Source organism: Eptesicus fuscus, chromosome 7 (assembly GCF_027574615.1).
Source record: "Eptesicus fuscus isolate TK198812 chromosome 7, DD_ASM_mEF_20220401, whole genome shotgun sequence".
NCBI classification, from domain to species: Eukaryota; Metazoa; Chordata; class Mammalia; order Chiroptera; family Vespertilionidae; genus Eptesicus; species Eptesicus fuscus.
This window is the reverse complement of record NC_072479.1, coordinates 105,252,851-105,266,685: the sequence shown is the minus strand read 5'-3', so window position 1 is coordinate 105,266,685 and position 13,835 is coordinate 105,252,851. Positions and strand designations below refer to the sequence as shown.

The 13,835-nt window shown below is 49.5% G+C and overlaps 1 protein-coding gene across 2 annotated transcripts in view; it reads left to right on the top strand.

Moving 5' to 3' along the window:
- EFCAB6 (EF-hand calcium binding domain 6) overlaps nucleotides 1-13,835 on the top strand; it is a 150,662-nt gene that overhangs the window by 16,761 nt on the left and 120,066 nt on the right. For both annotated transcript variants that reach the window (XM_054719619.1, XM_054719618.1), the window contains 4 exons: nucleotides 748-893; nucleotides 5,655-5,866; nucleotides 10,501-10,589; nucleotides 12,582-12,648. In XM_054719619.1, the coding sequence (XP_054575594.1) occupies nucleotides 748-893; nucleotides 5,655-5,866; nucleotides 10,501-10,589; nucleotides 12,582-12,648 (514 nt within the window). The remainder of the gene's footprint in view (nucleotides 1-747; nucleotides 894-5,654; nucleotides 5,867-10,500; nucleotides 10,590-12,581; nucleotides 12,649-13,835) is intronic.

Sequence of the window (13,835 nt, the reverse complement as noted above, 5' to 3'; positions counted from 1 at the left end):
TTGCAAACTCAAAGACCTAAAGGAACCCCAAAGGGTGGTCTGAAATGAAAACTTGAATTAAAAGCAGTTATGGTGGGTAGTCACGTCCTAGGCCGGTATCTTTCCTGACAGATGCCCTGGGCGCCAGGATAGAGACCGCAGATTCCTTCATTGTTATTGTTGTCGTGTTCATTGGGGACTGTTAACTACCCTGTACCCACTACGGAAAGAAGCATGTGTCTAACATTTACTCTTTATCCAGTCCCAGAGGTTTCCCTCTTTGTTTCCCCGCCTCCCTAATCCGTCACCAGTGGATTTCCTGTGACTCCCTACATCTCCTCCTTTGACTGTCACGTGTAAAACAGTGAGAAACTGCCCTTCTCAGAGCATTATCCCCATCACTGAGGTTCTGCTTCCTGGCAATTGTCGACAGTTTGGCTCAAATAAACTCACAAAAATTCTTTCAGGTTTGAATGCTTTTTTATGTGAACAAAGTGGTGCACACTAGTCAGGATGCAGGTGGGGGTTCGTGTCCAAACAGCTTCACTTTTCCATTTTTGAAGATGATTGGGTCTGCTAAAAACAGGGAGTGTAACCCCGACATTTTGTGTTCACTTTAAGAATAGTCTTTGCGACATTGGCGAGAAGGTCATAGCCAGCTGTGTTTTACAGCCTCCGCTGCCTGCCAGAAGAGGACGAGGTGGGAGGTTGGCCACATCTGTAGTGTGTGCTGGAGGGTAACGTACTCTGTTTTCTCTTCTGTCACAGGGATTTAATGTGCAAAATGGCTACCATACCAGTTTGGCATACTCCGTGTCCTCACTTTAAAAAATTCACAAATCTAAGACCCTATTCTTCACCATTTAGAGTCTGTTCAAGAAATGGTTTCCAAAATACATCCAGATCTTCCTCAAGTGAGTATTCACGAGCAAATGCTACTAACAGTAGAGTCACTGTGTGTGTGGTGCGTGTCAGACTCTGTCCGAGGGCTTCCTGGCCCGGATCCCCACCACAGACAGGGAGTGGGTTCCGTTACTGTCCCTCTTTCCTGTACGGGGACCTGAGACACTGCCCCACAGTTACAGTTTCTAAGTGGCAGGTTGGTGACATGAGCCCTCCCTTCCTGCCTTCTCAAACACTTTATGAGCCCTACTGTGTGACAAGAACTGTCACTGGTTCTGAGGAGAAGGAGGTGGGTCTAGGGAAGACCCGCCTGGAGGGGAGTCCAGAGAGGAAAATGGGGCGTTCCAGTAGTGAGAGACACGTGCCGGGACAGACGCACGGACGCAGCAGTGAGTGCAGGGCCAGGAGCAGGACTCGGAGGGGACACGACAAAAGGGGGAATTGATTTTGCCTCGTGAGTGGGAGAAAGGCGGTCCGAAGTCACAGTGGACAGCTGTGTGCGCTCACCGTTAGCGAGACTTCAATCACATGGTCACATGCATGCACTAGGGAGCCTGGGAAATACAGACTTTATGCCAGACAACCATGTGTACCCACATCTCAGGGTTCCTGTTTCTAGGGGAAAAGGGAGAGTGGGAAGCGAGGGTTGACTAGCAATTTCCAGCCCAGAAATGTATCATCAGGAATGAACCTGTTCCAGTCTGTTATCGGCAGGCCTGCAATGCCCTTTGGGTGTGACTTGATGGTACAGGAAGGCTGCGGTGAGCGGGTCACTGGGTCAGAGGGCACTTGCGCTCTAAGGCTCTTGGATTGCCCTTAGGAAGCTTGTACCCGTACGCCCCACAGGTAATGTTTAAAGGTGCTTATTCTAAGCCTCCTGACAGAGTACCACCCTGTACATCTTGTCCTTTCAAGTCCAAAGGCAGCACTGTGCTGGGATTTGAGTTGGCATTTCTCTAACAGTAGCGGTTAACTTTGACCTCAAGTTCATCTGGCTGGTGTTGTTTTCTTTGGTCATCGGCCTTGTCGTCCCTTTGCTCACTTCCCCACGATGAGGAAGTGGTTTTAGGATTTTTATGAGCTGTCTCCGTAGTGAAGATATTAATCCTTCATCCACCCGATGTGCCAGCAGTGTCTTTTTTGATTGGGCATTTGCCTTTTATTTTTGTTGATGGCATTTTAAAATTATTTTTTCCTTAAATAAAAAATTACACACACACACACACACACACACACACACACACTTGTATATAGATATTTACATGGTGTATCCTAACAGCATTTTCCTCTCCAAAAGTGGTCACCATTACTTGTTTGGCTGGCTTTGCTTTCATGCGTGCACATATATATGTAGATGTGTCCTTGTTATATTAAATAAGCAGAATTCATGGGGTAAACGTGAACCTGGCAGCCACAGGTACTCGACACCCTGGTTCTTTTATGAATGTTTTTTGCCTTTTGTTTGTTTCAATTTGAACAATTTCTACTGACCTGATTCTATATTCACTAGTCCTTTCTTCTACCACGTACAGTGTGCTATTAGGCAAATCAAATGAGTTCTGAACTTCTGATGTTGTATTTTTATTTTCTAGCTTTTTCACGTACTTTTTAAAAAGTTTCCATTTCTCTGCTGAAACCTCCCTGTGTTCAACATGGTGTAAACTTTTCTGTTATCCTATGTAATCCTATATAATAAAAGGCTAATATGCAAATCGACCGAACGGTGGAACAACTGGTTGCTATGACGCGCACTGACCACAAGGGGGCAAGATGCTCAATGCAGGAGCTGCCCCCTGGTGGTCAGTGTGTTCCCACAGGGGCAGCGCCGCTCAGCCAGAAGCCAGGCTTACGGCTGGCAAGCATAGTGGTGGTGGCGGGAGCCTCTCCTGCCTCCATGGCAGCACTAAGGATGTCTGACTGCTGGCTTTGGCCCACTAAGCCGACATTCAGACATCCCCTGAGGGCTCCTGGACTGCAAGAAGGCACAGGCTGGGCTGAGGGACCGCCCCCCCCCCCCCCGAGTGCACGAATTTCGTGCACTGGGCCTCTAGTCTCTAACACATTTACCATTCTTAGTTTAAACACCTGATCACTGCTATATCTGTTCACTCTGTGGGTCTTCTCATGACTGTTTTTGCTCTTCATTAGGACACCTTCCTTATTTCACTTGTCTTGCAATTTAAAAAAGACTTAAGACCAGACATTTGTGTGAAAAACAGTAGAGATGGAAGTAACTAATATTCACCACCAGCTAAAAGAATGTGCCTCCTCTCCCGGCTTTTGGTGAGACGGCTGCTCCGTGTAATCTCTCAGTCGGGCTGGACTGGTTGCAGTTTCAGTTAGATTTGGGGGACCCCTGGTTTCAGATGTCTCCCTTCAACAGCTCTTGACATCTGAACCCTGGGGAGACTCCAGAGATCTGTCCCACAGCCCAGCTGCCTGCTCGGTCCACTGGGGAGCTCTGTGCTTTCAGCCCACCTGCCAGTTTTAGCAGTGTCCTGGGTGTTCTCTGCCCCCAGCCCAGCCCCCGGCCTCCCTGCCCGAGGTCCGCAGTGGCCCGCGGGGTACACTCAGCGAAGGCCCGTTGGCTCTGAGGGGCCGCGGGGCCGGCCGCTGCCCTGCCAGCAGAAGGCCGTGTGCCTCGGCACCACACAGCTCAGAGCGGCCTGGCTTTTCTTCCTGGGGCTCTGCGGGGGTGGGGGATGGGGGGGCCCTGGGTCCTCTGTCTCTGCGAGTGCCCATCCTTTCTGGAATTTAACCTCTTTCCATCCTTAGTTCTCTGATGGGCTTTTAAAGCCATCTTTGTTAGCTTATCTCATTTTTTCCTCATTGTTAGAAGGAAGAGGGACAGTCTCTTGTGACTTTATTCTGGATGGATGTAAAAAATTCTGTCAAATTGCCATGCAGAAAGATGAAATTAATTTGCATTCTCACTAGCAGGTCATGCAAAGTTCGGTTAGTGCTTTCATTTTAAATCTCAGAAGTTGCAGGGGCACATAAAATGAAAGGTTTTCCTTTAAGTAATTTCACCTGGTTTCAAATTAATATTTTCTGATAATTATAATAATTATTTTTTCTAATAATTTTAAATTAGAATTATTGATTGACACGATGGGTTTCCAGAAACACCAATTAGAAAGCATGCATGCACCCTATGTTCATAGCAGCACAATTTGCAATAGCTAAGCTCTGGAAAGAGCCCAAGTGCCCATCAGTACACAAGTGGATAAAAAAGCCGTGGTACATTTACACCAGGGAATACTATGCAGCAGTAAAAGAGAAGGATCTCTTACCCTTTGAACAGCATGGAGGGACCTGGAGGGTATCATGATAAGTGAAATAAGCCAGTCCAAGAAAGACAAGTATCACATGATCTCACTCATATGTGGAATCTAATGAACAAAATAAGCTGATGAACAGAGTGGACCCAGAGACATGGAGGCCTGGAACAGAGTGGGGAATATTGGCGGGAAGGTGGGGGGGTGGGAAGAGATCAACCAAACAGACAATAGGGTGGTGAAGGCCTGGGGGCGGGGTGGTGCCCAGGTGGAGGGGGTCAATGGGAGGAAAAAAGGGGCATATGTAGTACTTTCAATAATAAAGATTTTAAAAAACAATAAATTTAAAAAAAAAGAAGGAAAAGATGGGTTTCTCAGAAAGCAACTAAAAATGTCCATGAAAGTCTGGAAAAAAGATTTCAGGACGGAGCTGTAAATGGCCAGGAGAGCCCCCCTGTGACATGGACACAGCTGGCGCTCCGGCTGGGCGGGCTGAGGGAGAGCAGTGTGTGTGGGCCCAACGGGAATTGCGAGCTGTGCCACACGAGTCCGTGGCGTCTGGGAGTCCACGCGTGGCGACGCTGCACCGTGAGCATCTCTATGGGAGGGCTAAGCCCTTCCCCTCCCTCAGGCTCTCAGCCAGTCCTCTCCTCCCGGGGAGCCAACGCCCGGAGCACCCGCCGGCGGCCTCTCCCTGTGGCTTTGTGACTCCACACAGCGTGGCGGCTGGTGTGGCATCTTACGAGGGTGACCAGGCGATGGTACAAACATTTAACACGCGCAAGACAGAGCTACTGACTGTGGTCGCCAAGCCTGTGCAACCTCGTAAATAGAGGTTTTCCAAACTGCGGCGATTCTTAGCGTCCTCCTCCTAGCCGGTCATAAGCTAGAAAACAGAGTAGGCACATCTCTGGCTCTGGTGCTGGTGGCAGCGCGAGCTGATTTGTAGTTACTGTGTTTACTTGTTACTTCAGCCAGTTCCCACGGCAGTTTCATCGTAGACAGGAAAGGCAGGCCGTGTTGTGTCTTCTCTCCTTGTGGCTCTGCACCCAGGGACCTGCCCGCTGCAGCCAGGACGCCCCTCCTCCTCTGCCCGGAGCCGGGCAGGCCAGGCCCCAAAGCGCATTCGAGCTCAGCACCCCCCCGCTCAGTGTGCCTGTTCTCACTTCCTCCTTGTCTTCGACAGGGACGTGGTCTAGATGTAAGAATTACACATTTTTTCCTCGAAAATGAGCACGGGGTTGGAAACTCAATGTAGTTTAATGATTGATGGAAAAGGAATTGATTCCTAAGTTTTAGTCCAACACCCCTGTTTCCACCTGTAGTGACCTACGCCCTTTGCAGGGCAGGTCGTCTTTGCCTTGTGTTCCTCTGTCCTTACTACTGTCATTCCACAGAGATCAGGTCTCACAGGCTTGGTCCCAGGCCACAGGGGGAGGGTTTTGGTCGCTTAGCTCTCAGCATGTTTAATAAATAGCCATTTCTCTCTTACAGCCACAACCGTTGCAAATCCGGTACTGTCCTTCTTAGATGTTAAGCGGATTTTATTTCAAAAAATTACCGACAAAGGAGACGAGTTGATAAAAGCCTTCCAGCTGCTCGATCCCGGCCGCAGCATGACGGTGTCCAAGAGCGAGCTGCGGAGGGTCGTCAGCACCTTCCTGCTGCCTCTCACCAGGGAGCAGTTCCAGGACGTGCTGGCCCAGGTAGGGTCGCGTCACCCCGGCCGGCGGCAGATGGCGGGCAGCGGCGGCCGGGGGAGCAGTGCACGCTTTCTTCACGTCACTGCCTCACCTTGGGGCAGAGATGGGATGAACTTTGGTCATAATTTGCACGTGGCACCGTTACAGTCTACTTCTTTTTGTTTGTTTTGTTTTGTCTTGTTTTGTAAAGCTTCCAATGTATAAAGCATTTGGTCAACTTGCATTTTTTAAAATATATATTTATTGATTTCAGAGAGGAAGGGGGGAGAGAGAGAGAGAGAGAGAGAGAGAGAGAGAGAGAGAGAGAGAGAGAAAAACATCAATGGTGAGAGAGAATCATTGATCGGCTGCCTCCTGCATGCCCCCCACTGGGGATCGAGCCCACACCGTGGGTACGTGCCCTGACCAGGAATGGAACCACCATCTCCTGGTTCATAGGTCGATGCTCATCCACTGAGCCACGCTGGCCGGGCTCAACTTGCATTTTGGAACTTAGTACAGATGCTCCTTGACTTATGAGGGGTGTGCCTCCTATAAACCCACGGTCAGTGGAAAATGTCCTGAGAAAATGCATTTAACACACCTAGCCGAGGAACATCCCCGCTTAGCCAGCCCACGCAGCCGTGCTCCGGGCACTCAGCCGACGGGTGAGCGGACCCTCCAACACAATGAGTACACTGGACGCTATTGGTTGTTGACCCTGGTGAGCGCGTGGCTGCTTGGGAGCTGCGGCCACCGCCCAGTGTCACCAGAGTGTCACTGGCCCCGGAAGAGAACAAAATCGAAAGTACAGTTTCTACTGACTATGTATCCCTTTCGCACCATCATCCAGCTGTACAGTGTAAGCCACACCATCGTAAGTCGGGGCTGTTGGACGTCGGCATTTGTTCTCGCATCCCGGGGTCACTGAGTATCTGCTATACGCTCGACCCAGTGCAGAGCAGCCAGACGGGGCCGCCCTTGAGGGATCTCTGTCCAGTGAGGGAGCTATGAAAGGGCTGATAGTTGCCCCCAGACAGGCAGTTACAGGGCGGTGTGGGAGTTAGAGGAGGGAACACTACCTAACAATGAGGTGTGGCATTCCAGGAGGGCTTTCGGGAGGAGGGGGTATTTAACTCGACGGGAAACACCTCAGAATACCTAAATTCTTAGGGAAAATACCGAAGAATAAACTTAACCAAGGATGTAAAAGACCTGTACTCGGAAACTTATGAGACACAGAAGAAAGAAAGGGAAGAAGATACAAATAAGTGGAAGCATATGCCGTGTTCATGAACGGGAAGAATTAACGTATTTAAATAGTCATACTACCCAAAGCAATCTATTGATACAATGCAATTCCTAGCAAGATGCCATTGGCACATTTCACAGAACTAGGGAAATATGACAAAAATTTATATGGAGCCACAAAAGACCCTGAATAGCCACAGCAGTCTTGAGAAAGAACAGCAAAGTTGGAGGAATTATGCTACCTGACATCAAACTATACTGCCAGGGCATAATAATCAAAACGGCACGGCACTGGCATAAACACAGGCATAGAGATCAATGGAGCAGAAGAGAGAGCCCAGAAATTAACCCACACCTTTATGGTCAATTAATACGTACCTACATTTTAAATAAAAGCTTTATTAAGATAACATTTACATATCATCGAATTCACCATTTAAAAATATACAAGTTAGTGGTTTTTAATATAACCACAGAGTTGCACAACTACTCCCTAATTCCTGAACATTCCACCACCCCAGAGAGAAACTCCGTATTTCTTAGCAGCCTCTCCTCACCCCCCCCTTCCCCGCCCCGCTCCCTGACAACCATTAATCTACTCTCACAACAGATTTGCTTATTCTGGACATTTCCTATAAGTGGAACGGCACATTGTATGATATTTTGTGTCTGGCTTCCTTCATTTAGCATGTTGTCAGGGTTCCTCCGTGTTGTAGCATGAGTCAGTATTTCCCTTTTTTATGGCCGAATAATATTCCACTGTATGGACAGGCCACCTTCTACCAGGTGAGGGACCCTGGAGTTGTCTCCCCTCGTTGGCCTTTGTGAACAGAGCTGCCATGACCGTTCATGTACAGATGTCTGTGTAGACATGGGTCCTCCCTCCTCTTGGGCACACACCTGGGAGTGGAATTGCTGTGTCATACGCTAATAATGTTCTTTTACTTTTAAGGAGCGTTTGTCCTTGCAGAGAAAATCTGTTTTCTCATAGGCTTGATTGAACTGACACTTTATACCAAATGGAAAATAAAAACATTATTTCCTGTTAATGTTTCCTATATTCATGATCTGATGTTAATTTAAAAATTTGACAACCTTCCCATGCTAATCAGCTATGCAGGAAGAAGAAAAGCACAGAAGATGTGAAATGCGTATCTGTTTTTAAAAGCTACATCTGTCTTTAAAAGAAGTTACTGAGAAATGTTGAACTTCAAAGATTAAGAACACACACACAGGTCCTAGTAGTCTAAACGAAAGGCATGTTTTTCTAGAACCTCGAGCTCCTGTGACGTGTGTGAATCAGGGAGGCTGGAGCCTGGTGCCTGAGCAGGAGGCCACGGTCACCGGAGTGAAGGGCGTGGCTTCTCTTCCCAGCCCCGCAGTCCAGGGAACGTGAGGCTTTTCTAGATCTTTTAGTGACGAATCCGTGTGGTGGCACAACCATTCTCCTGCGCTTTACGCCAGCCTAACGGGAAACGCACACAACTGGTAAAACATTGCACGGGAACGTCCCCCTTCAAATGAGGAAAGAACTTCCCAGTTAGAGTGAATTTACTTGAGCTTCAATTTAAAAAGAAAAAAAAATTATATATATATATATATATATATATATATATATATATATACACACACACACACACACACACACACACACACACACACACATATATATATTGATTTCAGAGAGGAAGGGAGAGGGATAGAGAGATAGAACCATCAATGATGATAGAGAACCATTGATTGGCTGCCTCCTGCACGCCCCCTCCTGGGGATCGAGCCCACAACCCGGGCCTGTGCCCTTGACCGGAATCGAACTGGGACCCTTCAATCCGCAGGCCGATGCTCTATCCACTGAGCCACACCAGCCAGGGCTTGCGCTTCAGTTTTTAATGTTAAGATCCACGTTGGGCATGTTTGACTTCGGGTGTTGTGGTCAGGCCCGCACCTGAGTTTCTGCTGACAGGAAGACGAGGGAAGGAATACGGCCTCGGTCTCTCAGCGTCATGTAGCAGTTTTGGCAGCAGTTGGCTTGGGAAATGGATTCCAGAGATGGAAGAGCTCGCCTGGCAGGGATACTGATTTTCCAGCCGCCGACCGGCCCGTCCGAGACTCTGCCCTCAGCCCCTCGCCCGAGGACGGTTTTCATGCATGAACCTTTTTGTCAGCGGAGCCTCTCCTGTGGACAGTGCCCGTGGGGTCTGAGGTCTCGGCGCGGGGCTGGCCATCACAGACGTCTCTGCCTTAGGCCGCCAGGACACCCCGAGGAGCAGCGCAGGGACCCTGTCCTCACCTTCTGTACGACGGGGACTGCGGTGTCCACCCCAAGTTAGGTCAACTCACAGGCCCGTCAGGTCAGAAGCCACGGGTCCTCCGGGAAGAGCTGCACAAAGGACCCTCCCTTGGGCGCCCTCTGGCGGGGGCACGTGCTGAATGGAGGGGAGGGGTCCACAGGCCGCGCTGGGCAGACCCGGAGCCATCGCCACTGGGCAGGTGTGCTCCCTCCGTGTGCTGCGTGAACGTGAATAAACACATTTGTAATGACCATATGTCTCCCTGCGTTTTGGTTGTATAGTTTTTTGGGGGCCGGGAGAAAAGTTACTTTCACTTTTTAAAAAATTTGCCTTTTTACTTAGAAGTAGTTTCAAACTCCAGAGCATTTGTCAGAAGAGGAAGAGTGTGGGTGGGGCCCCTGTGGCACTAACAGCGCCCATCCCCTTTCCCCCCATGTGCCAGGGTGAACACGTGACCTCACCTGCTTCTCCCGTGACCTTTCCGTGTGTGTGTGTGTGTGTGTGTGTGTGTAAACAGTACTGTACATGATGCACACGACAATAGACATAGTGTTTGTCTGAGCCATTTGAGAAGTTGCTTATGTTGCTGGTTCTTTCCTTCTAAGTACTTCAGTGTGCAGACTAAGAACAGTTGTCAACAGCAGTAAATCAAACATCGGGGGTAAGTTAACACACAGTCTTGACACACTTGACCCAGTGATGTCTGCTAGAATTTTGAATTTAAGAATGACCTTTTCTCCCTTACGAGAGTCTGATGTGCCCGTTTCCCTGGCACTCAGAGGGTAACTGCTGTTCCTCACCTCTCGGGAACCAAATCCATCACATTTATGTTTATACATAGATAATGTGTATTAGCACAGATGTCTATAAACACATTAGAATATATTTTTGCTTTATTTTTTAGGTAGATCTAGATGTAGATGATTTTGTAGAGAACGTGTTGATGTTTAATTAAGCGCAGCCTGGCATTCTTGTTTGCACCTGGTTTGCTGAGCATGCGCGTCACTCAGCCCCTGGTCTGGGCAGCGGTGTCCCACTCACATCACCCCCGCCTGCACTGCCCCGGGTTGGGTCCGAGTCCTCTAACAGGCTGTCCTTCTTGCTGTTTGAATGCAGATCTCCCTCACCAGCGCTGGTGCTGTTCCGTACCTCCAGTTCCTGTCCAGGTTTGGCGGGGTGGACCTAAATGCAAATCTTCTAAAGCGGTAAGTGGTTTTTTTTATTTTTATTGTTGTTCATATGAAAATGTGAAATTTGTAATGATAAGAGATAAGACATAGGGTCATTAGAACTGATCATGTCTACAGATATATAAGGAAGACGTGTTGGTAGAACTTGTCCCTATAGAATTTAATGCCCAACCGGCGTGGCTCGGTGGTTGCGCAGGGACCTGGGAACCAGAAGTTCACAGTTCGATTCCAGTCAGGGCACAGGCCTGGGCTGTGGGCTTGATCCCCAGTGTGGGGCGTGCAGGAGGCAGCTGATGGATGATGCTCTCCCATCAGTGATGCTTCTCTCTCTCTCCCCCTCTCACTTCCTCTCTGAAATCAATAAAAACACACACCTATAGTTGGCAAGTTGAATGAATCTCATGGACATAAGGATGAGCGAAGGAGCAAGAAACAAAGGAATCTCCTATTCACGTGACATACAAGAAAGTTGGACTGTATTTTTGAGGGATACATACCTAGGGGGTGCAAGTTACAACCAAGTAGAAGGAAAGGACATGTTAGTACTAAGATGGCGGTTACTACCAGGAGGAGAGGAAATGTTAGGATTGGAGAAGGCACACAGGGGCCTTTGTGTTTGGCTTTAGTTCTTAATTTGGGTAATTGTTAAACAGGCTTTGCCTTAATTGTAATGAAACTGTGCATTGCTGTATGTATCTTCTGCAAATGGGTTCTATTTCATAGTAACAATTTAAAGCTCAGTGAGTTTGACAAGCAGATTAGACACAGCCCCAGAGGTAAGCGGCCTGGCGGACCGGGCAGGAGAAACGAGCCGGAATGCAGCTCCACACCAGGGGCCCCTCAGGTCACGTGAGGGGCATGAGAGAGGGGCTGGGAGTGACGCCCACAACGCGGCCGAGGACTTCCGGAACTGGTGAAAGGTGCTGATCCAAGAAGCCAGATCTCAAGCAGGATGACCAACAGGAGTAGAGACAGACCCCAAAGACAAAGCCAGGTGTCAGCACTGAGACAGAAGTGACTTCTGAAGGGTCACAGAGGAAACCAGGAGGGAACGGGTTAATGACCACCGCACTGAGAGAAGCCGCTGCCTCCCCGGAGCTGTGTGTCTGAGGGAAACGGCTTCAGAACTTCCAGGATAGCAGTGAGGACGCTCTCCAGCAAAAGGGGGTTTGGCCCCAACAGACCCAGCAAAGCAGTTCTGAGGTCCCCTCTGGCAGACCGTGGTGCATGAGTACTATCCCGCGTTTAGAAGTGCACAGGGCAGCCCTGGCTGGTGTGGCTCAGTGGATAGAGTGTTGGCCTGTGGACTGAAGAGTCCCAGGTTTTATTCCAGCCAAGGGCACATGCCTGGGTTGCGGGCTCGATCCTCAGTGTGGGGCATGCAGGAGGCAGCCGATCAATGATTCTCTCTCTCTTCTCTCCCTTCCTCTCTGAAATCAGTCCCATATAATAAAGAGCTAATATGCAAATGGGCATCACGCCGTCACACTGTCATGCCAGGACCAGGGGACCTAAGGCTGCACTGGGGGACCTGAGGCCGCGGCCCCCGCCCAGCGGGCCTTGACAGAGGACCTGAGGCTGTGCCCCCTGCCTAGCGGGGCTTGACGGGGGACCTAAGGCTGCGCCCCCCGCCCTGCAGGGCTTGATAGGGGTGGGGCTGGCTGGGGCTGGGTCTCACGTGATTTCGAGGTGCGCACCGGTGGGCGGGAACTTGACGCTGGGTCCTACGGCACGCCCCAGACTCTGACAGGGAGATTTTCATATACATTTTACTAATTTTCTTTCATCTCTGACACTTCTATTATAGAGAAGGGCAAATAGCAATATTAAAATATTTCCTCTAATTAATTCCCTTTTAATGTGCACAAATTTTGTGCACCAGGCCACTAGTAAAAATATAAACAATTAAAATGCACAGTTTAGCAACCCTTCTCATTGTGGTCTCTGCATGCCCTATGTCAACATTGACTTGCTACATTTTAACAAGTTTTTCTTTTTGTCCCTAAGGGGCAATGGAGGCGAAGTGAAAGGCGGCCGGACACTGAAAGAACTGGAAACCCTCGTAGGAGACAAGGTAACGGAGAGCTTGTCAAATGCTTCCCCACCCTTAAGAGCAGTCACTGTGAGCAGCGGGAGGCGTGCAGCCTGGGTCACGGGCTTGTCGTCTGTGTTCCCAGGTCAAAGCCTCGTGCAGTGGCGGGCGCCTGCTGAGCGCCCCGCAGAGGTCCGGGAATGTTAATGACCTTCCCATTAACTTGCCATCGTTGTTAGTGGGGCTGCCCTTTCTGATTTGTCTCAGACTGAAGCAGGGTTTTCTTTAAAAAGAGAAAATGCCGCTTTTCAGCAGTAAGTGCCAATCCTGTGCAGCACGGTACAAGCAACCAGGGGCCTCGGGGATCCACGGGAGGGGGTCACAGAAGCGGCCTTGTGCTTAGAGAAGGAGCCTGTAGCTTCGCCCCCTTTGCTGATTGCGGGGGGTGTCACAGCACCCAGCTTGTGGGGGGCAGTGATGGGGGGGCATGTTCATGGCATTTGGGGCTTGGAATCAGACCCCTTTTTAAAATGCATTTGAACCTGTCAGTTGCACGAGCAGTTTGAGAATCGTGGCTTAATTTATTTGATTCAATATGTTGGTTTGAAATGTGACAAATTTTCTTTCTTTTTTGAAGTCTTCTGAGATTTTCATACATTTGAATATCAAAAATAGCCAGAAATCCACAAAATGTGTGTCTGAATGTTCCTGGCGGATGCCGTGAGCACCAGGCCGCGCATCTGCGCGTGATCGTGTGGGACGTGGTCTGCTCCTCACACCCAGCTCCCGGGGCTCCAGGGAGGCGGGCACCTGCTAGACGCATTGGCTTCCTCCGTTGCGGTCCATTTGTTCTGTAAGAAACACGTCACATGATCGATATTATTGGTGGGGTACATCTTTAATTTGTGTCTTCATAAACAGTGTGAATCATGCAATTCTCCCGGGAAAGTCGACTGTTTATGACACTCGTATCAACATAAACACGTCGTGGATCAGGAACGCCGCTGCGTTAGCGTGGAGGGTGTGGACGTGAGGGGCGTAAATTACTGAGAATGATGGGAGGCTGAGGGGGAACTCTGCACTGACCGTCCTTCCGCCCACGCCCTTTTCTAATCCCAGCCCTGCCCCGGACCAGCGTGGGAGAGGCCCATCCATGGGCTAAGGGTCGGTTAACCCATGCAGCTTTCACCAACTTCCGGAGAGAACAGAAAGGCGACCGGCAGGGGCGG